Source organism: Myotis nattereri (genome assembly GCF_964212035.1).
Source record: "Myotis nattereri genome assembly, chromosome: 10".
NCBI lineage: Eukaryota > Metazoa > Chordata > Mammalia > Chiroptera > Vespertilionidae > Myotis > Myotis nattereri.
The window spans coordinates 62,433,722-62,460,692 of record NC_138085.1 but is presented as its reverse complement, the minus strand read 5'-3'; the positions used below and the strand labels follow the sequence as shown (position 1 = coordinate 62,460,692).

General features: G+C 42.7%; 1 protein-coding gene across 2 annotated transcripts in view; it reads right to left on the bottom strand.

Moving 5' to 3' along the window:
- The window catches only part of KCNG3 (potassium voltage-gated channel modifier subfamily G member 3), a gene marked incomplete at both ends in the record, with an annotated part of 35,584 nt that extends 10,748 nt beyond the window's left edge, over positions 1-24,836 (bottom strand). Inside the window, one exon of one of the 2 annotated variants that reach the window (XM_081101201.1) lies at positions 24,181-24,836. In XM_081101201.1, coding sequence (XP_080957327.1) covers positions 24,181-24,836 — 656 coding nt within the window. The remainder of the gene's footprint in view (positions 1-24,180) is intronic. The other variant, XM_081101202.1, reaches the window with a different exon arrangement.
- Positions 24,837-26,971: the final 2,135 nt, after the last annotated feature.

Here is a 26,971-nt window from a genome sequence, read left to right as displayed (position 1 = left end):
GAGTGAGAGGAGTAGAGGATCTACCTAATACATAGTCAAACTCAGACAGCCAAAATGAGGAGACCAAAAAAAAAGCAAAAAAAAAACACCACCCAATGAAAGAACTAGAGAATTCTCCAGAAGAAGAAGAGATAAATGAAGCAGAGATAAGAAATTTACCTGAAACAGAGTTCAGAGTAATGAGGGTAAAGATGCTCAACAGCATAAAAAAAGATACAGTAACTATGAAAAAAGAACAGTCTGAGGTAAAGAATGACATAACACAAACAAAGAACACATTGGAAGGAATACACAGCAGATTAGGGGAAGCTGAGGATCAATTCAGTGAATTAGAAGACAGAGTTGAAAATATCACTCAGAGAACCAAAAAGGAAAAAACAATTAAAAAATTGGAAAGACCAGCACAAGTAAAGTCATGAAAGTGCTGGGTAAATCTGAGGTAGTGAAAGCAATTACATTTTAAAAGTTAAAAAAAAAAAAGCCTAAAGGAGGTAGCAGATGATAAAGATAATAAAGATAGAAAGGTAAATTGGAGCCTGAAGTTGATTTGATGGCAATAATCATGGGTACCATTTATTGAAATTACTGCTTTGAGGCTGATGCTTTAAATATACTGTGTCATATTTATAGGCACATATATACCCTGAAGAGAAACCAGGTTATTGTTAACAGTGGTTGTTCAAGGAGAAAGAAGGAGATTAGTAGGTAGAGAATTGTAAAGGTAGGAATACTTTTTTTTTTAAGGATAAGCATCTATGAATAGTTGATTTTTTTCATAATTGGAATGTATTCAAGTATTAACTATGTGGTTTTTAAAATAACTTTTTCAATTTTTAAAATTGCTTTTTACAGAGAGATGAAGGGAAAGGGAGAGAGAAACATCGATGTGAGAGCGTAACATTGATCAGCTGCCTCCTATAGGGACCTTACTGCAATCAAGCCTGCAACCTGGGCTTGTGCCCTGACTGGGAATCGAACCAGCAATCCCCAGGTGAATGGGACAACACCCAGCCAACTGAGTCACACTAACCACGGCAAAAAATAAGCTTTAAGTATATATTATTATTACTCTTCAGGGCCCACAAGTTGGTCATCACTATTACCCCCTATTTTATAAACAAGCTCCAGGCTAAGTCAGTAGCATAGCTGGGGTGCTGGGTTGGCAGTATGAACGTTTCTGCTGGGGAAGAATCTGTAAACAGGTCTGGTTAGGGGACTACTAAAATATTCAAACATAAAAATAAAAGACAGCACAAAGCAGTGATGATGGGAAAAGGAGAAGAGGGGCCAGGTCAGAAAAGCGACACTGGCAGAAAAGCATCATGGTGCTCAGAGAACATGGAGCCTCGCTTGGCTGCAAAGTGAGGGTGCAGTGGGAAGAGGGAGTGATTGTAGGAATTACGGTTGGGTGTGAACACTGAAGTCTTATGGCAAAGCTGATGGGTTTTGAAAGTCAAGTCACCACTTAAAAGCAAAGGGAACCCATTAAATTTGGTGACAGGTGGATTCACTTATTCAATAAGCGTTTCTTAAGAGGTTACTATGTGCCAGGCATACTGCCAGGCCAGCCAGCAGTGAAGAGGCCAAGTGTACTGTGGGGAATAGCCATCAGGCAGGAGTTTGTGGGATGACTGGAAGGTGTGCACAGTCAGGAGGCTCTGACACAGGCAACAAAAGTGGGAGGTCCGAACTGGTGGAGTGGAATGAAATGAAATGGTGACGCACAGATGCCAGAAGCCTTCAACAAGATCCTGCCGCTGGCTGTGAGAGGCACAGAGCCATGGGTACAAGGATGCGGGCAGACTTCCAGCACTCAGCAGACATTCCTCACTACCCCAAACCTCCTGGAGAGATGTGACCAGACAAAACCCCTGAGGCTGTCCCTAAATCAAAAGGCAAGTGAAGAAAGGAAAACCATTTAGAAAAATCTTATTACAGGAGATGGCCACTCTGAACCATTCTCTTTTCTTAGCAGCATCTTTTCAGAGTGAAATTACATAAAGAATTTCAGCAGCACCATACGTCAGTGTTCGTGTTCATTCCCCTCTAATCGAGGACTTTGACTCTGGGATGACTGTGGGGAAACCATGCGTGGTTCTGTGTGTGACTCACATGAGGCTCTCAAAGTCCAAGCCATCAGGGTAGCTTCTCTTCACCAGATGTTAAGAAATTTGTTTCTAGAAGACCACCATCTTCTAGGTGGACACACACATACATATGAGTGATGAACCCCCAAATCTGTGGCTCTGATGGTCACTTCTAAAAACTTCCCAGAGATGAGAGCAACAGAAACCCAGACCCATCAGCATCTGCCTGCCCAGGCCACCTGCAATCTCCACTCCAGGTGAGCCCCCTTCATCCTGCAGGTGCAGTAATCTCTCCCAGCACCTTCAGCACTGACCCAAATAGACACAAATTCATGTAAATAATGCTACAAGGAAATCAATCTCTGTGTGAGAATTAATCTATTCCCATGTATAACTATCAGATGGGTTCTAATCCCTGTCATTTAATTGCAATTCGTTAGTAGAAGAATCAAGAAACTAGAAGGAAAATCAATAGACCATCTTCCAGCTCTGGCTGGTGTTGCTCAGTTGCTGGAGCATCATTCGTGCACCGACAGGTTGCCTGTTCAATTCCCATTCAGGGCACATGCCTGGGTTATAGGTTCAACCCCTGGTCAGAGTGTGTACAGGCTCCAACTGATCGATGTTTCTCTCTCTCTCTCTCTCTCTCTCTCTCTCTCCCTCTCTCTCTCCTCTCTCTCTCTTCCTCTCTCCCTCCCTTCCTCCCTATGTCCCTCTCCCCTTCTTTTCCTCTCTGTCTAAAATCAGTACAAACATATTTATTTTATTTTTGTTAAATATATTTTTTATTGTTGATAATATTACAGATATCTCCCATTAGTACATACATTTTTTTTTTTAAAGACTTTAAAAAAGAGAGAGAAAGAAAGAGATTTCAGGCTTTGGATCCGGAATTTCCCTGGACTAGCAGATCTGCGAAATAAAGGTTAAACTTTCCTCCCTCAAAAAAAGAAAAAAGAGAAAGAAATGGCAAGGATTGGGCAACAGTACTCTTATTCACTACCGGTGAGAAAAGAAATCAGTACAATTACTCTGCAGATGGTCTTGGCTATTAGCAACATTTAGGAGAGATGCTCATATCTTTCAACAGAGCACCTCCAGTGATAGGAGATACATTAAAGACATTTTCCTATATGTGCAGCGAGACATGAACAAAACTAATCATTGCAGCACTACATAATAGCAAAATTTCCACTGACAGAAGAATAAATCAATGCTTATTACATTATAGTTCAAATGAAAGGGCTATAGATACAAACATGCACAAATCTCAAAAACATAAAGTTGAGCTAAAATTCCATTGATGATACCATTTTACAAAACTGGTTTTAACTAACAAAACAACCCTATAATTTATGTGTAGATACGTACATGTATATGCAAGCATACATAAAAGTATTGTGAAATATGCAGAAATAACATCAAAGTCATGAAGGTGGTTATTTCTGTGGAAAAGGAAGAGATTTCATTGGGAGAGAAGCACCCAGTGGACTAAACTATATATTTTTTATCTCTTACTAGAGGCCCAGTGCACAAGATTCGTCCGCTCGGGGAAGTCACTCTGCCCGGCCTGCACCCTCTCACAGTCTGGGAGCCCTTGGGGGATGTCCAACTGACGGCTTATTGGACATCCTTAGTGCTGCCATGAGGCGGGAGAGGCTCCCGCCACTGCCGCTGCACTCACCAGCTGTGAGCCCAGCTTCTGGCTGAGCAGTGCTCCCCCTGCGGGAGCACACTGACCACCAGGGGGCAGCTCCTGCGTTGAGCATCTGCCCCCTGGTCATCAGTGCACGTCATAGTGACCTGTCATTCTGCCATTCGATCAATTTGCATATTAGCCTTTTATTATATAGGATTCCTTAAGTTGTGTAGTAAGCACACAGGTGTTCATTATACCAGAATCTACAGTTTTTACATGCCTGAAAGACTTTGTGATGGTTTTATGCAAAATTTCCTCTCCTACCTTTGTAGAAATGTGTTTCTTTTATTTCACAGATTGATTTGTTCTGCTTCTTAGGTTTTTGGTAGTTGTAATCAAGGAAAACACATTTTGAGTGGCATAAGGAATTCTATTTTTCTTTTTTTAAAAAATATATTTTATTGATTTTTTACAGAGAGGAAGGGAGAGAGACAGAGAGCCAGAAACATTGATGAGAGAGAAACATCAATCAGCCGCCTCCTGCACATCTCCCACTGGGGATGGGCCCGCAACCCAGGCACATGCCCCTGACCGGAATCGAACCCGGGACTCCCCAATCCACAGGCCGACGCTCTATCCACTGAGCCAAACTGGTTTCGGCCAGGAATTCTATTTTTTCTAATGCTTACGTTTTGTTTTATTTGGGGGGGGGGGGGGTACTTTATTTTTAATAGTCTCATAGTTGAAAAAAATTTCCTCAGAATATTAGCTGTAATGTCTTAAAACACCAAAATTTAAATAAATTATACAGATTAATTGAGAAAGAGGGACAAATTATCTTAAAAGCCTTTTGCATATTGTACTGTTACCCAGTAAAACTTTATTTTTATCTTTATAGAGACTGAAAAATTCTCTTTCATTTACTTGTTCTTCAATGACATGTGTAAAAATAACTATCAATTAAATCCAATGTGATCCTTAATTTAGTTCTTGGGATGCGAGTCAAAGTCCCCCACACATCATCTCCATGCCCAAAGGCAGTTACTGCCGCACAGAAAGCAATGGAGTTTCAGACAAGCACATAAGCTCCGGAAATAGCCCCAGGCAGATTCCCAGCTCTGCTGTTCTGTGACCCACAGTATGTCACCTGACTTCTCCATTGCCTTCCCTGTAACCTGACATACTAATAACCTCAGAGTGCTTTGTTTCAAGAAGGCAATTCATGTGTTGTTGGTTATATAGAGGAGAGCTCTGTAATATTTATTTCACCTACTCCCATCTCCTGCACACAAGGAAATAAGCACATATGCAAAGGTGCTCACGAGATGACATGCAGACTAGTCACACTGCTTCAGTTTCCTTTACAGTGACACAAATTAAAATGTTTGTTTTCCTTCAAAACATCTTACATCATATCATACAACTGTATTCTTGGTGACCATAAAATTAATGCACATTAATAGTAAATAAATAAATGGGTGGATAAAATCCAAACTTAATGTTGTCTTCCAGGCATTTCAGTATTGTTATTCAGGGTTTAAATGCTTCCTTGGCACCCTGTCCCCTTCATGTAAAGGTAAAGTTACTGTGTCACTTGGGTGGCTGTTGCCCTGCCTGACACCCCCTTCCTGCGCATCTGCTGACACTTCATGACACTATAGCAGTTCAGTCCCCCAAACCCATCCTAGCAGCTGTTTCTGCCTCTAGCCCACTTGAACACAGTGGTCCCCCAAACTTTTGGCTCATGTGACCCCTGAGTGTGATCACTGTGTTGTTAGATGGGAAAATGTCCTGAGTTTTAGAAATGCTTAATTACGTATTTAGAGATGAAGAGTCAAGATGCTTGTAACCAACTCCTAAATTTTTCAGCAGTGTAATAATAATTATAGATAGACAAATAGAACAAATGAATAATAATTATGATTATACTAGTGGCCCGGGGCACAGATTCATGCACACTGAAAGGAAATTAATTAGAAGAAATAATTTAATATTTAGTTGGTCTTCAAATACATTCTATTGATGACGGCAGCTTCTTTTGGCTTCAGAGGTACATTGTGCCAACAGTTGGTCTTCAGACATATTCTGTTGACAACACCGCTTTCTTTCAGCTTCAGAATGTCAACAAAAACAACCAAATTCCTGCTCAGCAATGACAGATCGAAACACACGTGTGTGATTGACACCAGCAAGAGCTTTATATATATCATGCATGCGCAAGTCAACGTTTATTTTTAAATTGCCAGTGCATGTCATATGTACTGGTTGGACAGTTGGACAGACGGAGGTTGGACAGATGGATGGTCAGTCACTTAGCCTTTTATATAGAGAGATTATGATAGATAGATGATAGAACAAATGAGGCAAAATCTTCACAACTGATGAATCTGGGTGAAAGATATAAGGCTGTTCATTGCATTTTTCTTGCAACTTTCCCATAGGTTTGATATTTATACAATTAAAAATTGGGGGGAAATTACTTTTAATGATTTATCTACTGTGAAATCAATTATGTTCTTCAAACTTGTTAAAAGGACAAATTGACAATCACATAACTTGCAATCAAATTTGTTGCCCATAATTAGAATCGTCCACTTTCTCACTTCCTAGGAGGTACCGCATGAAAACAACAGCACTTAGGCCAAGACTTACCCAGTGACTGCTAAATATACCAGTTACTCTTCTACTTTGAGGCACCAGTTCTAAATCTGATAATATTAGAAAAGGTTGGGATATTAAAATATTTCAGTACATCTTTGTCAACACAACATTTTAAATTAAATATGTGTATCTTATCATGTGCTTTCAATATATTTTCATCAAAACCTTGGAACTGCACATCTAGCTTATTCAGCTTATGGAAAATGCTCACCATGTAATTATGCAAAGTCAATCCTTACTGTCAAACCAATCATTCAAATTGATGTACTTTCTTAAGGAATAGACTGATTTATTTTTTTCAATTCAAATGATGTGTAAGTAGTACATTTTCCTAAGACAAACCTTCTCACTTTTGAATTGTACCACAGAGAGGGAAAGAGCAGGCGACAGGGGTAGGGAAAGAAGAGAGAACTGAAAAGAAAAAAAAAAGAAAAGATGATTGATAGAAAAAAGGAAAAAAGACAAGAAGGCAGTATTGGATTATAATTTTGAAAAGAAAGAAGAGATGATTGAGCATTGTCATGACACTGCTGCCTGAGTGAAATAAGGTACTTCTGGGAACTTTCTCACGGATCTTACTGATTCTCTCAATATTTCTTACCAAAGTTCTCTTTGTTTTGCTGTCAAATGACTCTGTTTCAGAGAATGGCAAAGGCATTATTATTTTTAATATTCTGAGTGGTCTCTTTTGGTGGTATCTATAGGTTTTGACTTAATAAGACTCAGGATGGTAAGAGGAATGCTCTTTTTAAAATGTTACAAGGAATTGTGAAAGAACACTGCCTCACCTCAGGCATGTTCTCAGGCAGACTGGTTTTATGAAAGTGAACATATTGAAGTTGAGGGCTTGGAAACTGGTGCCTTTAAAATCATGGTTCTCAGATTTTTTGCTCTCAGATGATCCCTTTACACTTAAACATTACTGAGGTCCCCAAAGAGCTTTTGTTTTAGGTAGGTTATCTTTATCAATATTTACCACGTTAGATATTAAAACTAGCAATTTAGCCCTAGCTGGTTAGGCTTAGTGGACAGAGCACTGGCCTGCAGGTTGTAGGGTCCCGAGTTCAATTCCAGTCAAGAGCTCATGCCTGGGTTTCGGGCTTGATCCCCAGAGAGGGGCATGCAGGAGGCAGCCAATCAATGATTCTCATCATTGATGTTTCTCTCTCTCTCTCTCTCTCTCTCTCTCTCTCTCTCTCTCTCTCCTCCTTCCTCTCTGAAATTTAAAAAAATACATATATACTAGCAATTTTTAAAAAAAATTTATTTATTTATTCAACTTAAAACAACAAATATATTACATATACATGCCATATTTTTATGAGAAATAAGTATATTTTCCACACACCAAAAGAGTGAGTAAAGATAGTCTTTTACCTTTCTGCAATTCTCATTACTGTCTGGCTTCATATAGGAAGCTGAATTATCCTATCTGTTTCCACATTAAATATGTTGTGCTGAGAAACCAAGATGGCGGCATAGGTAAACACTGGAGTTTGCTGCCTCGAACAACCACTTCAAAAGTACAACTAAAAGACGGAACGGACATCATCCAGAACCACAGGAAGGCTGGCTGAGTGGAAGTTCTACAACTAGGAGGAAAGAGAAAAACATACCGAGACTCAGAGGAGGCGCAGTGCTGAAGTAAAATAGTAAGGTGCGGAGTGCATGCGGAGTGAGCTGGCGGCTGAGGGCGAGGTTGTCGTTTTCAATTGGGAGGGAGTCTTAGGCTCTGAGCTCTAGTTCCGGGCGAGTCTCTAGGGACCCAGACTCATACGGGACTGTCTGGCATCGCTCAGAATCCTAGGGCAGCTTTCTCTCCATGGGGCTTGCAGCGATTACTGGGACACTGAGAAGCAGAGCCTCTGAGGGCAAGACTGAGAGCAGCCATAATTGCTAACCCTGCCCTGTTGATCCCGTGGGACCCGCCCCGCCCAAGCCCTGCAGGGAGACTTTTGCTGGATAGCCTCAGGCAAAAGCTAGATTAGCACCTCCCTAGAGATCCAGGAGCCAGGAGGCCCAGAGGTCAGAGTGGGACCATCCAGTTTGCAGCTCCGTGGAACCATAAAAGACACACTCAGGGTACAGACTCAGTGAGCACCAAAGCCCCATCTAAGCAAGTCTAGCCCCAGAGGGGTATCTCCAGCACAGAAGTTCTCCCACTGCAGACACAGCTGATTCTCACAGCCAATTGGCCTGGAGGTCAATTCCTCACAGTGATAACTACAACAATCAAGGCTTAACTACAACAAGACTGTGCACAAAGCCCACAAGGGGGTGCACCAAGAGTGTCTACCTCAGGTAATTGGGACACTTAGTACAGAAAGGCACTCTATCGACACAGCGAAGCATAAAAAATGCCAAGACAAAGAAACAGGACACAAACAACAGAATTGGAGGAAAGCAAACTGTTGGATATAGAGTTCAAAACCACACTTTTAAGGTCTTTAAAGAACTGTCTAGAAGCCGCCGATAAATTTAATAAGGCCCTCGAAAAGACTGGTGAGACCGCCGATAAATGTAGTGAGATCCTCAAGAAATCTAATGAGACCCTCGATGTTGTGATAAAGAACCAACTAGAAATTAAGCATACACTGACTGAAATAAAGAATATTATACAGACTCCCAACAGCAGACCAGAGGAGCGCAAGAATCAAGGCAAAGATTTGAAATACGAAGAAGCAAAAAACACCCAACCGGAAAAGCAAAATGAAAAAAGAATCCAAAAATACGAAGATAGTGTAAGGAGGCTCTGGGACAGCTTCAAGTGTACCAACATCAGAATTATAGGGGTGCCAGAAGATGAGAGAGAGCAAGATACTGAAAACCTATTTGAAGAAATAATGACAGAAAACTTCCTCTACCTGGTGAAAGAAATAGACTTACAAGTCCAGGAAGCGCAGAGAACCCCAAACAAAAGGAATCCAAAGAGGACCACACCAAGACACATCATAATTAAAATGCCAAGAGCAAAAGACAAAGAGAGAATCCTAAAAGCAGCAAGAGAAAGAAACTCAGTTACCTACAAGGGAATACCCATACGACTGTCAGCTGATATCTCAACAGAAACTCTGAAGGCCAGAAGGGAGTGGCAAGAAATATTCAAAGTGATGAATACCAAGAACCTACAACCAAGACTACTTTATCCAGCAAAGCTATCATTCAGAAGTGAAGGCCAGATAAAGAGCTTCACAGATAAGAAAAAGCTAAAGGAGTTCATCACCACCAAACCAGTATTATATGAAATGCTGAAAGGTATCCTTTAAGAAGAGGAAGAAGAAGATAAAAGTAAAGATACAAATTATGAACAACAAATACACATCTATCAACAAGTGAATCTAAAAATCAAATGAATAAATAATCTGATGAACAGTATGATTTAATTGAAAAAAAAATATGTTGTGCTATGATATTTTAAAGTATATGAAGAGAATTTAGCCTCACAAAAACAAGGTAATTGAAAAAGGGAAAAACACTTTAATAGCCTTTTCTGATAAATGTGGATATACTGTTTTACACTACACCAAAATGCATAAAGTGGCAGTTTCTTAAAGGTTAGTAGCCATGTGGAAACAAATCATATAACTGAACTTTTGGTATTTGGTTAAAGTCCATGGGTCCTCTGACACTCAGAGTGGATCTTTTGCCCTCACATTGTTTTGTAACATCAAGTATTAGTCATTCAGGATGATTATTGAATGATGGATGCAGACCTTCCAATGTTAACACATTTCATTTTGTGATATTTTACAAATCACACTGATTAATATCATCACCAATCACAGAAGAAAAGTTGTTAAGTACTGGGAAGCTGGCAAGCATGCAATGGCAGATTCAAGTTTTTAAATGTCTATTTTTTACTTGAAATCTCAAATTTTATCATTGGCAGCAAATACTGTCTGTTGTTTTTCTTAAAGTGACAGACTCACCTAATTCACTTATGAGAAAATGTCTGCTATATACTCAGGTCTAAATAACCACAGTTTGTCTATCATTCTTTCAAATAAAAATGGTGTCTCATGAAAAAGCTGCTAGTTTAGCTTGCAACTCAGCCAACTGCACCAGAGCCTTCCCTCGAGGCAGCCTCAGTATTTCTGTCTGTAGCAGAGTGCTTTCTGCAACTTCCCACTTCATCACACAGAAGATTTTACAATATGTAGTTAGAAGTCAGGGTGTAATACAATTAACAGTTTTGATTGCTTTGTCAAGGGCATTCTTAGGCGAAACTTTTTTTTTTAAACTGTAAGTGGTGGCGGAGAATACAACTCCTAACACGGGTTAGTGCCTCTGCCACTTCCATGGTGTTCCTGTGCCTGGCACTCGGGAAAGCAGCGTAGACCTAAATGAGGCTATGCACCAGAAGCCCTTCCATGACACCCAAGGTTGCCCTGCTCCCACACCTGTGCTCTCGGTACAGCCGCATCATCTCACCTTATCCTCATTCGGGATGCTAGCTCTTCCTCCGAATGTACAGGAAGCTGCTAGGGAGGGAGGGCAAAGGCCATCCTGGTTATATAACCTCAAGGCGTTATTCGTATATTAGTAAATATGACTCACTTCCTATTTTTAAATGAACTTCCCATTTTATTTCCTATAAAATCATAAACGCTTAACATGTTACAAAAACACAGTCCCCAATTTAATGGGACCTATCTGATGAATCCTAGTTTTGATCATCCATCCCTTCCCACCCACCTCTCACATTTAACAATGCAGAGTAAACAGGTAACTCTAAACCTGTAATCTGAAATCAATACAGACCGTCCCTAATTTATAAGTACTTGATTTCCCATACCAACCATAAATATTAATAAAAGCCTCCACTCACCAGAACTGCCATGATTGAATAGTACAATGTGGTTAGGGAAAGTTCTTTGGGAAAATAGAACAATCTGAGTCAGGGTGGGCCTCACTGAGACCCAAAGGCAGAGTGTGGGGCATCAAGCTGGTTAGAAGACAAGAATTAGTAATCAAATCCTGGATCCTCAATTCTCAAAACAGAGGTACTATCATTATCCTTATTTTACACATAAAGAAACTCAGGCTTAGAAAAGAATGTGCCTGAGGAAGCACAGCTGGGAAGGCCAGGGCCTTGTGACAGACCATTATAGACCAGGGAGGGGTGACACTCCTATCCTGCAAAGCACCAGATGTTGTAAGCTTTGCAGGCCATTCCGTCTCTGCTGAAGTAGCGGGAAAGCTGCCATAGACAGTATGTAAAGGAATTAGCGTGGCTATGCTCCCATAAAACTCTATTTATGGACACTAAAATTTGAATGTCAGATAATTTTCACAAGTCATAAAACAGTATTCTTCTTTTGTTTCTTGGGTGTGTGTGTGTGTTTTCACCATTTAAAAATGTTTTTTACGTTCTTAGCTCAGGGGCTGTACAAAAACAGGCTGAGCCTCTGAACTGTATGCAGACCACAGTCTCTGGACCACCCACCAGTCCTGCAACAGGGTGTGAAGGACAAGTAGAAATCCGTGTCATAGAATGATATCAAAAAAAAAAAAAAGAATGTCAGAGGCAAACTTGGCCAATTACAATAGTATCTTTACCCAAAAAATGAAGGGGGAATGGGGGGGGGGGGGGGAACTGCCACCACAACCTGGATCAACATGGCCATTAGCTGCCTGTACCCAGGACCCAAGGCAGCCCTGGGAGTGTCAAGGTGAAAGGGTGTCCTAAAGACATCACTGGTTCCCCTCTTGCCTCCACACCAGGCCACAGTGATCTTTTAAAATTAAGTCAAATTATGTCTTCTGCTTAAAACCCACATTCATATGCAAATCCAAAGTACTTACCATTTTCTCTTTTAACAAAGAAGACTATCAAAAATACATCCTTTTAGTTGGTGCATCTCTAAGGCTGTACAAGATCTACTTTCCCCTACCTTGCCCCCAATTCCCTACCACTTGCTTCCTTGCTATTAGATCAACGGCACGCCCAACTCAGGGGGTTACACTCTGTGCCTGGAACTCTCTCGCCCAGATATCTTCCCGGGCACCTCCGGCATCCCTCTGGCCCTTGTATCACCTTATCAGACAGGCCTTTCCTGACCATGGCTCATACTTACTCTGTAAATGCCTTATTCTGCTTTATTTCTTCATGGTATTTACCTCCACATATGACATATTTATTTATTAGAATAGCTGGTTCTTTAGGGCAGGGGCTCTGTTTTGTTCACTGCCATATCCCTAGCACCTGAAAAAGAAGACGTGGTATCTATGCATAATGGAATACTGCTCAGCCCTGAGAAAGGATGAAATAGCGTCATTTACAACAACATGGATGGACTTTGAGAACATTGTGCTAAGTGAAATAAGTCAGATAGAAAAAGCTAAGAGCCATACAATTTCACTCACAGGTGGGATATAAAACTGAAACATATGAACACAAACAGCAGTGAGGTGGTTGCCAGGGGATGGGGGGGAGAAGGGAGTCCTAATATGAGGCAACAGGAGAAGCCTTGACTTTGGGTGGTAGACATATGGTGCTATATACAGATTTTGTAACTTACAAATCCACACATGAAACCTATATGTTCATGTTGACCAATGTCACCCTGATAAAATTTAATTTAAAAATAAAGAAGATATACTACATAATTCTATGTGTAAAGTTCAAAAACAAGTAGATTCATTTATAGTGTGAGATCAGGATACACTTGAGGGGTTAGTGACTCAGAAAGGGGCATGAAAGAGGCCTCTGGGTGCTGGTAGGGATCTAGTTCTGTGTTTGAGTCCTGGTTACATGGATGTGTTTACCAAAATTCATTCAGCTGTACACTTATGTGTGCATGCTCCTGTAATTTACATTTCAATAAAAGTTTACTTTAAAAAAAGTCTCAGATACTTGGTAATCACTCAATAAATGTTTGTTGAACTTAATGAATAAATGACTGGGGGCAATAAAACCAATTTGCAATGGATTTCTTAGGTTGAAGACAATTTATGAGTTGTCTCCTATCAAAAATTAAGATGCTGCTGTATTTGCATGGTCTTTCACATGTATAACTCATTTAAAAATATATACTGAGCCAATGGTTAAGTGTCGACCTATGAACCAGGAGGTCATGGTTCGATTCTGGATCAGGGCACATGCCTGGGTTGTGGGCTCAATCCCCAGTGTGGGGTGTGCAGGAGGCAGCTGATCAATGATTCTCTCTCAATATTGATGTTTCCATCTCTCTCTTCCTCTCCCTTCCTCTCTGAAATCTAAATAAATAAGTGCCTATCCATGTTCAAGGTATTGAACTATGTGTTGTGAAGCACAGAATTTCCATTCTCAAGAACTTCTATACTAAAAGGGAGCTAAGACATAATCATATGCAATCTGAAAAAAAGATAAACAGTGAAACAGGGAAAGATAAAGACCTAAGGAAATTTAGCTTACTGTTGAGGGTTCAGTCTTCATTCTTTCATTTGACCCTCTGTATGCTACCTCCACTTCACAGGTGACAGGACAGGCCCAGAGTAGGGCAGTGAATTAACTGTCCAGGGAAATCTCCAAACTTCAATTTCTAGGTTCTTTCCATCAGATCCCTTTCCTTTGACATATTTTTTGTCTGATAAGTTAGACAGTTGCCTCAATTACATACTAGTACCTCCCTTTGCAAGTAAAAGCAAAAGTTGAGGAGTTCTTGCAACTCTCAAGCTAAGAAAATAGAAATATGCATAACTATTCCAAACACTCCAACAAAACCAACTAGCTCACAAATTAATTAATTCAAACACAAATATTTTGCCTGTTGCTTTGTCTGATTCACCTGCCCAGCCAAAATGCCCACACCCTTTCTTAGCCATTCATGTAAACATTATATACTCCTTCAAATACACCACCAAACCATTATGTTTAAAACAGTATGGGTGGTGATGGCTATACAACTCCATGAATATACTAAAAGCCACTGACTTGTGCACTTTAAAAGGTGAGCTCGCCGAAACCGGTTTGGCTCAGTGGATAGAGCGTCGGCCTGCGGACTGAAAGGTCCCAGGTTCGATTCCGGTCAAGGGCATGTGCCTGGGTTGCGGGCACATCCCCGGTGGGGGATGTGCAGGAGGCGGCTGGTCGATGTTTCTCTCTCATCGATGTTTCTGGCTCTCTATCTCTCTCTCTTCCTCTCTGTAAAAAATCAATAAAATATATTAAAAAAAAAAAAAAATAAAAGGTGAGCTCGATGGTATGTGAATTACATCTCAAAAAGCTGTTGTATTTTTAAAAGGCTATTTCCAAGTGTTTGCCATTAAAATATTAGTAATATTAGTACTCTATTCAGTATTAATTGCATTTTTATAATAGCTATTATTATTCATAAAGAGTAGTGCTAGATTTCATTCATCCTTTTAACCCAGCCATTTTCCTCCTTTGGAATTTATACAATTTATACTTACACATCAATTTGCAAAGATCTGTGAAAAAGATTGTGTTCTGCACCCCTGTTTGCATTTTTTAAAAACTAGAGTCAAACTAACCATTTCACAGCAGAGTAAAGCAGGGACGTGTATATCAAATACCAGGTCACCACTTAATATGTGAGTTTGGACATATTACTTCATCTATCTAAACTCAGTCATAAAATGGGGATAATAACAGTACTACTTTACAAGCCTGCTATGAGACTTAGATGACTAAATACACGTGAAAACTTAACAGGTGACTAGCATAGGTTAAGTACTACTCATTAAATATTGCCTATTAAAGCCATTACTATTATTGACTGGACAGACACTTGTTGAATGAATTATGACCTATCCATACTATAGTATAGTATACATACTATACAGATTTTCAAAGAATGAGGAAGATTTATGCAAACTGATATGGAAAGATTTCCAAGATATTAAGTGAAAAACGAAACTGCTTCCCAGCAGGTGTGGTTGAGCACTGACTCAAGAACCAAGAGGTTGAAGCTCAACCCCTGGTAGGGGGCATGCAGTAGGCAACCAATCAATGATGTTCCTCTCTCATCAATGTTTCTATTGCTCTATCCCTCTCCCTTCCTCTCTCTCTAAAAACCAATAAAAACATATTTTTAAACTGATAAATGAGATTATAGAATGATCCCAGTTATAAATTCTTTTACATCTATATAATGTGTAAATGTAATTATACTAGCGGCCCGGTGCACAAATTCGTGCACATTGAAAGGAAATTAATTAGAAGAAATATTTTAATATCGCTATTCACCCTTTCTCTATTTATAATAGAGTGTCAACCAAATTCACTATCGACAATGACAGATAGAAACACATGTGTGCAATTGGTGCCAGCAAGAGCTTTATATGTATCACGCATGCACGAGTCAACTTAGCCTTTTATAGATGTAGAATAAACTTGCTTAATTAGACCTGTTTTCTGATGTAGCTAAACATTTTCCAGCCCAGTTTGGCACCCCAACTTCTCTCTCAGGTAATTGTCAGCAACACGGCAGTAAATATCAACACGAAGCAGATTATTATTGTAGATCATGCAGGGAGAACAAAGGGTAAAATATTTAACTGCAGCAGTGTTTGATTGTATTCTGTGCAGTGAGAAAACCCGAAGTCATTTTCAAGGTCCAACATTTCTTACTTCTTTTCAGTAGGGTCAAGTTTCTAAATCTCTGTTTTCCAGCTAATGAAAAGAAAATAGGATTCTACCGAGTCTCCTATCTACCTACTCCAGGACTTCTGTGAAGATCAGATGAGATGAGGCACGTGAAAACACTTCACAGACATTTGTGAAATGTGAAATGTTTCCACCTGGCTATAAAGGAAGCCGTGTTCCTGGACTGAAGAAACTGTAAGGAGGCTAGCTGCTAGAAAGAGGAAGCCAAGCAGTGCTATGTTACATCATTACCCAGATGGACACTTAGCATATTAGCCTTTTATATATAGAGACAGGCCTGGTGCATGAAATTCATGCACCGGTGGGGGGCCCTCAGCCCAGCCTGTACACTCTCCAATCCAGGACCCCTCAGGGGATATGCCTCTCACAATCTGGGACCGCTGGCTCCTAACGGCTCACCTGCCTGCCTGCCTGATCACCCCTAACCACTCTGCCTGACTGCCTGATGCCCCTAACTGCCCTCCCCTGCCAGCCTGATAGCCCCTAAAAGCCTCTGCCTGCTGGCCTGGTCACCCCTAACTGCCCTCCCCTGCTGGCCTGGTCGCCCCTAACCGCCTCTGCCTCAACCCCTGCCACCGTGGCTTTGTCCAGAAGGACATCCAGATGGATGTCTGGAAGATGTCTGGTCTAATTAGCATATTACCCTTTTATTAGTATAGATATGCATATGTGTGAAAGAGTGTGTATGTTTGTACGTGTATAGAAAATTTCTGGAAGAATACTCAGAAACTAGGTAATGGGAGTGAGAAGAAAGGGGCATGATTACTCTTCACTTCATAACCCTTAGAACCATACTTTTTTCCCAATGAGCAAAGTTTTCATTTTTTTTAAAAATCAAGAGAAAAAATGTTGATGATGACTTGCTTACTAAAAGAGAGGGGGAGGGGGGGAAAGCACCTTGATTAAAGAAAAGGTATTGACAAAAGAAAGCTACCACTGAACTCTAAAATTGGCAGCAGATAGAAAAACTCTATCGACATATTAAAAGAAACAATCCACTATGAAAGAACAGAATTTAACTGAGGTCTGGGTTATGTTCAATACTATCAGAGATCTTTTAATTAATGGCTTCTGAAAATATCCACCTTATCTGCAAAGTAAAATCACTGAGACTTCCATCTTCAGTTTCAAAGACTGCTTTTTATTTTTGAAGTACTTAAAAACCTATTGGATTTATGTAATACTAGCCGACAAGGCAACATAAATAATATGATTGGTTTTTAAATTTCCATCAGCTGGTGTTTCATTGTGATGATTTCATTTTTTAAACTTGGGCTTAAAATATCATTACAAGAAATCTTAACATCTTTACATCTCCTCAAATTCTCACCACCACAACATAAAGCAATACAAATTAAAGATCAAAGTTCCAACACGAAGCAACTGTTGGAAATAATTTCTAAAAAAAAACAGATTAAAACCACAGCAAGACCTTGCATGCTACAGAGATTTAAAACTCAAAAGAGAACACCGCTGCTGAGACTGACTGAGGGGACAGAAGTTCAGGGGCAAAAGGGACCAAAAAGTAAAAAGGACAGCTACTTTACATCTCACCCTCTTTCTCAGAGTTCTGACAAGCAAGCAGCATCTTTTTGTGAAACAGGCAGCAATGCTTAGTAACTTTAAAAGATGACTACTGGTGTATATGTTCAAATACCAAAAGAACATTAATCTCTCTGGCTGTGTTGAAATGATTACTCAAATGTTACTAGAAGTCAAATTGCCTGAAAAATCTTCAGTTTGCCTTATCAATCAGATATTACATTAAGAGCATCATCATTCTAAGATTAGTTATCAGAATTGTACACGAAGGGAAGTTGTGAATGTTTTCACCAAAGATCTTTAACAGAAGGGGCGGGCAGTTTTCTCAATGAGATGCTTTTGGTTGTACAAAAAGGAAAATGGTACATGATCCCTCTCCCATCCACCCTCAGGAGATCCCTCCTCTAGCGCCTTCTCCTCACAATACCCCAAATGGGAAGCAGATCCTACAGAGAAAAGAACTGGATTCCCAGCTCACTACATGTGGGCCAAGGCAGTTAAGCAAGAGGGACCCTAATGTCTGTGGGTCCTAACACCCCTTCATCCAATAAATGATACCTCACATACTGTCTAGCACTGGCAAATGAGTCATCAATAGCAGCATCCATATTTTTACCTAAATCCAATCACTTCTCACCATCTTCAGGGGAGTACTACTCCCCTATATCGAGCCCCACATTATCCCACCTGCCAGGTATTGCCACCTCTACTGTTGCCCCCTCGGGGCATTCTCGACCCAGGGGTCACTAGTGTTTTTAAAATACATCAGATCCTATCTTCCTTCTACTTTAAAACCTTCCAAAGTCTTAGCTGTCACGCTTGGAATAAAAGCCAAACTCCTTCCCAGGGCACACAGGCCCTGCCTGATAGGTCCTGCCTCCTTCAAATCTCATCTACCCCTCTCCCATCCTTAGGACTACATGCTGGCCCACATGGGCCTTCCTTTTCTATTCTGTTGAGAAGCAAGCTCATTGCTTTCTCAGAGCCTGTGCATTTGCTGCTCCCTGTGTCCCGAACACTCTCCCTGCCTTTTCCAAGGCCAGTCTTTCTCATCATTCAGGTCTCAGGCCACGCTGCCTCCTCACATCCTATGCATTCTAGACTCATTTTCTTTTACTATCTGAACTTCTTTTTTTAAAATATGTTTTATGGATTGTTTTAGAGAAAGAAACATCAACATGAAAGAGAAACATTAATCAGGCTGCCTCCCCAACTGGATCAAGACTGCAATCTGGTAATTTGCCCTGACCAGGAATCAAACCAGTGACCTTTTGGTACACAGGATGATGCTCAAACAACTGAGCCACACCAGCCAGGGCACTATCTGAAATTCTTATTTATTTGTTGACTTTGTTGTCTATCTCCCCTCTCAGAGCCCACCAGCTCCATGAGAGCAGAAACCCTGTCTATGTACCTCTGTATCCACAGTGTCTGGTACAGTGCCAGCAGTCAAGAAATGATTGACAGATGATTACAATTCACAGTTCTTAAAAATCATTTATGTATTTTTTTCTCAGTAAAAAGATATTACAAGTACAGCTACTATGTTCTAGGCAAATATGGTTTGCTTTTAATGGGATCCTAAATGAGAGAACAAAATATTTGCAATTCATATCATAAACAAAGGGCTAATTTCTTTTTTTTCTTTTTTTAAATCTTCTAACTATGAAAGCCATTGACAAAAATGAGCAAGAGGTAAAATAGCTCACCAAAAAGTAAGATAAAGGACCCCCGAAATAAATGTTAAGATGCACAATTTGCCCTAGCCAGTGTGGCTCAGTTGTTTGGAAATAGAGAGGTGGCTGGTTCAATTCCAGGTCAGGGCACATGTCAGGGTTTCTGGCTCGATCCCCAGTGGGGAGCATGTGGGAGGCAGCTGATCGATGTTTTGCTCTCACATCCCTTCCTCTCTCTCTAAAAGAAATCAATAAAAGTATTTTTTAAAAAGATGTACTTTTTACTCAAAATAAGGCAAAAATAAATTATAGCTACTAGATATCATTTTTCACCTTTCAGCATGATAAAGAATAAAAGCACAATTGACATTTTGTAGATTATGAAGAAATATACTCTCTCACATATTGCTGGTGGAAGTATATATAAACTGATATAATATTTTTTAGAGCAATTTGGAATTATCTATGAAAATTAAAAGTGTACATGCCCTATGACTTAACTTTCAGGAAGTTAGCCTATGGATATACTTTCATAAAAGCAAAATAATGCACATGCACAAGGATATTCACTACAGCATATCCTACACACAAGAAACAATACAAATATCTAGAAATTATTCTATACAAAGGAATATTATGCAGCTGTATAAGAGAATCAGACAGCTCTTTATACTCATGCTAAAGGCCCTCTCATAATCCGGGACTCCTCAAGGGATGTCAGACTGCCGGTTTCAGCCCGATCCCCACAGGCCAGGCCTAGAGACCCCACAGGTGCACAAATCATTCATGCACCGGGCCTCTAGTATACATATAAGATCTTTGGTTAATCTCTTCTCATCCTCCCCTTCCCCCCTTCCCTCTGAGATTCATCAGTCTGTTCCATGTTTCCATGCCTGGGCATTGAGCATCTGCTCCCTGGTGGTCAGTGCATGTCACAGCTACCAGTTGAAAGGTCGAACGGTCACTTAGGCTTTTATATATGTAGATGGAACAATTTCCATGACATGTTGGTTAGTTAATAAAGCAAGTTTCAGGGCAGTGTTATCATCCTGTGGATTTTTTGTTTGTTTGTTTATTTTGAAAATATATATGATATGCTTTGTAAATGTATAAAATGTCTTTGAAATGACAGAAAATAACTTTGGTTGCATGAAAGAACTGAATGGGTGAGTAATGGAGAAAGGCTTGCTTTGGTAGCTTATGGGCTTTAAACTATCATTTATATGATTATTAATCATCTAAACCCAATCAATTTAAAAGACCATATCCATCCACAGATTTTTTAAATTACTGATTTGAAAAACCTCTCAAGATTTCTTCCAAACTTCAGCTTGTGTGCCATTCCACAATTTCAAAAAGCCGATAAAAAGAAATCATATTGTTACTTCTTTTGCACAGTAAGTACATCATAAATAACTGTTCTTTGATTTAATAGACTTTTCTCACTCTAGCACAGGATCCCACTGTCCTCAACTAAGACGTGGGCCATCCAAAGGCCACAGCCCTATTCCACACAGCTCTTCAATCTCTGCAAGAGAAGATATATTCCTGGAAGGTTATATTCTGAAATGTAATATAAACAGTAGTATTTATTGTGCTGGGATAAACATTTTTTTCCCTAAAAGATGCTCTCATAATAAATAGTATAAGAGAATTTAGCTGCCTCCTAGGGATTTTCAACTCATCTAGTTTAGGAGCTAGGACATGTTTATTTGAAAAAATAATGACCATGCTAGAAAGGATATTATAGATGCCAAATAAGTAGCACAAGTAAGCAATCCCTCAAGAAATTCAGAAGGAAAATCACATTTACTAGGGTAATCAGAAAAGGCTTCAAAAGAGAAATAGCATCTGAGCTGGGCTTGATGTATGATCCAGTTTCAATAGGCAAGGAAATGCACAGTATGGTCTGGGAACAAGGGAGCAGGCCAGTCTGGACAAATGGAGCCTGCAGGTGGCGGAAGTACTCCTAGCTCCTGGAAGCCCATTTAATCAGTCCCTGAGCCTGTATCCTTCCAATGCCCTAGATTAATTTTGATTCTTCCTAATATCTCCCAGAGTTGTCATTTCTTCTCCATTCTCACTACCTCAAAGCAATCCAAGCTCTCATTCCCTCCTCTAGGTAGATCTCCAAACTCATCCTCCTGTTTTCAATCTCCCCCATCTCCAATCAACAGTGCAAAACTCCTGATGTCATTTTACACACATAACCCAGTCACCCCAAACCCATCAAAGACTAACCACTGCCTGTAAAACAAAACTATTCACCCTCTCATTACAGCCCTTCTAGCATCTGCTCTCATCTACCTCTCACTCCTTCACTGGATTCATACCCACTGGACATAATATACAAATTTCAAGCCTATGTCCATGCTGTTTCTTTCACCTGGAAAATTCTCCTTATTTTGTTCCCAGGTGGCACACATGGCTGTACAGGTTGCGAACACTGTAGTTTATATAAATAATACCTTGTCCTATGTTGGGCAGTGCACAACCTCTGCAACCTTCCAAAGATGGCTTGTTTCCATCCTCCCACACCTTGAAGGCCTTCTCTGAACAACTCAACTGTTGGTCAACTCTCTGATTCCTACATCACCAACTTGACACCTTTTCTTTAAAAAAAAAAAAAAAGTTACAATATTTGAAACACCAACTGTGCCTTGAACACAGCAGATACTCAAAAGATTCTTGCAAATTACAATGGGCTAAATGTTTCTAACTCTCTATCCCTCTTCCTTACTTACTGTAAAATATCAATGAAATATATATATTTTTTAAAAAATTACAATGGGCTGTTAAAGAAAGAAAAAAAGAAGAAGACATATTGTGACATTAGCCCTGAAGGCCAAGACAGAAGTTCTGACTTTACTTGGTAGATGTCAAATATAACCAATGATCAGAATGTTGTTTTAGAAAGATTAATTTCAGCAACCATAAGCAAGCAGGCGTTGAGAGGTTATACTCAAAGTGCCAGTTTAGGGCCCTCGGGGTTGGAGGAGGCCTGTGGAGGGTCCCTCTGTAATGTGCAACCTCCTCAGTCATCTAGTCATCCTTCAGTTGACCTGTTTGGCATTACAGATACTGATTTCCATATACCTACCATCAAAGTGAAGCTTAAAACTGGGCCATTAAGCCAAGAAAAAGATGCTTTTGCCTGAAATATCTGCGTATCTAGGAAACAGTTCTGACTTGAATAATTATATACATACATGAAATACATATACACAAATTAAGCAGTACTCTTATCTTCTTTCTTCACTTCTTTTGCAGTCTTCTTCTTTTCCATCTGTCTCTTCCCTTTTTGGTCTCTCTCTGTCTCTCTCTCTCTCTCTCTCTCTCTCTCTCTCTCTCTCTCTCTCTCTCTTTCTCTCTCTCTCCCCCCTTTCTTTCTCTCCCTCCCATTATTATCCTTGTCTCCTATTTCTTTCCAAATGCTTTACATTAAGCTCTCCAGACTGCCCTTCCCTTCTCCCCAAGCACCCCCGCCCCCCAAAAATTATTATTCAGCTTATTTGACTGTTTTTGCTTATATACTGGTTTAGCCAACTCCCCTAAACATTCGTAGTTAACTCATTTCTCCTGCTTCCTTTGCTAATGTAGCTTAAACCTTCACTAACTGTAGAATTCTACAATTACTACTGAATCGTTTCAAGACCAATCATTTTCCTATGGCCCTCTAAAAGAATCAAAGGCACTTACGTATTTAGGTATCTAAATTAATTTAACTGTACTGTTGTAGTACCAAATAAGTAATTCTTATTGATAAATTGAAAACTCAAAACCTAATACATTAAACAAAATTAGTTTTCTAATGAATTTCCTTCCAAAGCATGTTTCTTGGATTTCATGCCAAGATATCAGTAATGCACTCCATGGTACTAGACAATTTTATTTACTTCTCAGATTTATAAGGAAAAAAAATCTTTCCTCTCCAAAGGAAGAATATTATGTGGAAAACACCCACTGCAATATCAAGGCAGAGAAATAACACCATTAGAAACATGCACATGCCTATCAGGAAAAGATTAACTGGCGCAACCTAATTTAAAAAAGGGTTGAGGGGTATCTTAAAACAGTATCAAAGGTAAAACAAACAAGCAATTCTGTATTTGTGCCCAAACAGGCAGTCTCCCCTAAAAGTCCAACTTTACTCAGCCAAGGATGATCTAAGGAAAGATTTCAATATTTTCCTTTCATCCTAGTAAAGTTAAAAAAAAATTAACTACTCAAATACTGGTTCTGGATTTGGAGCAGTTTAGATGTTTCTCCTCTCCCAAGGTGATGTTTTTTCCCCTCTCCACACTGAAGATCCCTCTGCGTGTCACAGTGTGAAATCTTTGGTACCCAATGGTGGGCAGGCGCTCTGTGAACTCCATACTTTGTAGGGAAGAAGGAGAGAGAAGAGCATGACATCCATTACTTAGACTGAGTCTATAGTTAAGTCAATCTCCTTTAAAATATAACAATTCCATTACAGGGCATTTTAAGCAGCGTGCATAGAATGTGTGCACAGTGTAGAGCAGACCTCATTCACAATAACAAGACCGTCTTTTCAAAGACCACCCCAAATCGGCAAATAATTCAAACTGCTCTCGGTTCAATTTTAAATTGTCGAATCCTACCAATAAAAGTTTGCAGAAACCTAACTAACCGGTTGGGAACTGCTCAAAAGTAAACTACAAAGGTGGGAGGCTTGTCTCTACCGACCCCTCTCCATGCCTGGCGAGTCACCCAAGAGAGGGGCGTCTGATAAGTACCGGAGCCGCTCCCTCGTGCCGGGGAAATGGGGGTGGGGAGTGAGCACCAACCCGTCCCTTGCTGGCCGCGCCCGGGGCTTCGCTGGGCCCCAAACCTAGACTGGCTCGGCCGCCCCGAGGCATACAGGACAGAGACGCGACCGACGAGGACCGGGACGGACAGACGTGACAGGACGGACGCAACGGGCAAAGAAGCAGTGCGTCCTACCCGGAGGGCTCCCTCCCAGGGACGGCGGAGTACCTGCTCCGGTCATCCAGGCTGCGGTTGTCGGCCGCGGCGGCGCGCCAATCGGGCAGTGTGCTGGCGCACAGCACCACCATGGACACGATCACGAACACCACCGACACGCTGGCCAGGATCTGGGCGGCCAGCGACGAGGTGGGCTCCTCGAAGGTCAGCCGCATGCGCTCCAGCCAGCGCCTGGAGGGGGCCGCCTCGGCGCCGCCGGCTCGCGGCTCCTCGCGGCCCGGCTCGTCGGCGGAGTAGAAGGTGTAGGTGTCGGACATGCGGTCGTCCAGGCGGCGCTGGCAGCAGTACTCGAGGTGCGCGCCCTCCAGGCCCCAGTAGATCATCTCGTTGTAGAAGGAGAGTTCGCACATCCGCGGCGCGAAGCGCAGCTTGCCGTGGCCGCGCACGTAGAGCAGGATGAAGCCGAAGGCCTCCGAGTGCCGGTCGAAGAAGTACTCGTTGCGCTCGCGGTCGTAGTCGTCGCACACCTCGAGCACGTCGCGCTCCGAGCGGCAGCCGTGCAGCCGGCTCACGCGGCGCAGCGGGAAGTCCTTCAGCAAATCCCGGGACAGCGAGTACCGGGCGCCACCCACGTTCAGCACCACGGAGGCCGCCCCGCTGCGCCCGAAGGTCATGGCTGGCCGCCCCGAAGCCCCGAGGCCCGAGGGCGCCGCCGCCGCCCCCTCGCCGCTGCGCAGGGTCTGCCGGCCGCGGGCCGACCCAGGAGCGCGCCGTCGGGGCCCGCGCGCGGTCTGGCCCGCTCTGCCTCGCGCTCCTCTTCTGCTCTACGCCGACCCGGGGACCCCTGGGCTCTCGCCTCCCCGGCTGCCCAGCGTCGCTCCTAGAGACACTCCCTCCGCGCCGCGGTACCTGCAGGTGTCCCGGGAGTCCCCTCCGGCGTCAGCTCTGCACCCCGCTGGCGGCGACCGAGGCTCAGAGCCGCCGCCCCTCGCGACCGGGAGGTCCCCCCGCAGAGGCCGGGTGTCCTCTCCAAGGCGGGGTCGCTGTTCCCCCCGGAGGGGCGCGGGCGCCGAGAGGGGAAGCTGGCGCGGGATGGCTCCAGGTCCTCGGCGCTCCCTCCGATCGCGGATGTGGCAACCGCCCCGCCGCCGTCCAGAGGCGAGAAGCAAAGTGAGCGGTTTCGGAGGCGGCGAGGAGCCGGCTCGGAGAGGCGGGGGCGGGGCCTCCTCGGCTCCCGGCTCCGCTCGGCTCACCTCCCGACGCGCGCCTCCCTCCTCTTCCCACCCGCGCCCGCACCTCCCGGGCTCGCTCCGGCTGGGATTCCCCGGCGCCCCGCCCTGGACCTCGGGCTCCCCGCCTCGTGACGCCGTCCTCCCTCTCCGCTCCCGCAGTGGCCGGGAGGGGTCCGCGGGGCGGGGAGGTGAGGAGCGGGGAGCCCCCGGGTGGAGGGGGGAGCCAAGCCCCGCGGCTGGGATACCTGCTCCCGCGTCCCGCCCGGGGCCATCGGGATGGCTTGGACAGTACCCAAGAGCCCGTTATCAGCCCCCAAAGGGAGGGAACGTGGTAAGCACGGGTGAGGACTGGGGTGCGGGATTGGAGGGGCGGGGACAGACGGCGTTTGAAACGAGAGCTTTTTCCAGAAACTATCCAGAACCCAGCTCGGTTTCTGATTTCTCAGAGAAGATACCCCAGCAATTGCTTTCCTTGCCGACTTTGCTCTTCCTCTCCCGGCGCGGAGATCACGTACCGCGTGCTCCGAGGGCGGCCACACACCCCAACGCCCAACCTCGGTGCCACTCTCCCGCGGAGGAGAACGGCCCCGGCCCCCGCTTTCTGGGGCACCGGTCCTAAGAGGGCGCCTACAGGTAGAGCGCCCGGACCCCATCATGACTCTTGCTGTAGAGTGGGGTGAAAGTCTGGGGAGAATCGCCTTGCCACCGGCAAGAACAGAGTTGCTCGTTGCCTTCGTCTGCACCCTCCTTTTCATAAAGTCCTGATTGCCCCCGCGCACCCCAAAGCTGGCTGCAGCACCGGCCTTTGGAGCTCTAAGAACCCCTGAAGACTCCGCAGGGCGAACTGCCCTGTGCTCTGCTCTGGTCCATGCCTAGACAATGGGTTCCGCTTGGCCGGGATTGTTTTAAACTGCTCCCAGCAATTCACGCGACATCTGACACCGGCAGTCCAGCCCGCGCAGAGCTGAAACAGGTGAGTCGTAAGGCAAACGATGTTAAATGCAAAACAAATACTGGAAGAAAAAATAAGGGTGGAGCTGGATGGGATGTGCGGTCATCTGACCTGAGAGTAACCCAGCTGGTTACTAAGAAGGGTTCTACTTTGCCCTTCACTTTTCGTAATTTTGTAGGATTGTCTCGTGCCCACTAGAGGTCACCAAAAAGAGTCATTTTGCTCTAGGTCTAGTATGGATTCCTGAAGGGGGGGCGGGGGAGGGCGGAGAAGACACCTGAAAATTGGGAGTGTTCTTTCAGAAAGTAAAAAAAAAAAAAAATCACTACGTGGTTTCTTTGCTTTTCTTTTTTTAAATTAAATTATTGGGATGACATTGGTTAATAAAAGTGTACAACTCAATGACACCATCTACGTACTGCATCCTGTGCTCACCACCCAAAGTAAGTCTCTTTCCACCACCGTTTATCCCCCTTTTGCCCTCTTCCACATCCCCCTGCGCCCCCTTCCATTCTGACGATCACCATACTGTTGTCTGTGTCTGTGGGTTTGGGGTTTTGTTTTTTTTTGTCTAATCCCTTACCTTTTTCATCCAGGCCTCCAACTCCCCCCCCCCCCCCCCAGC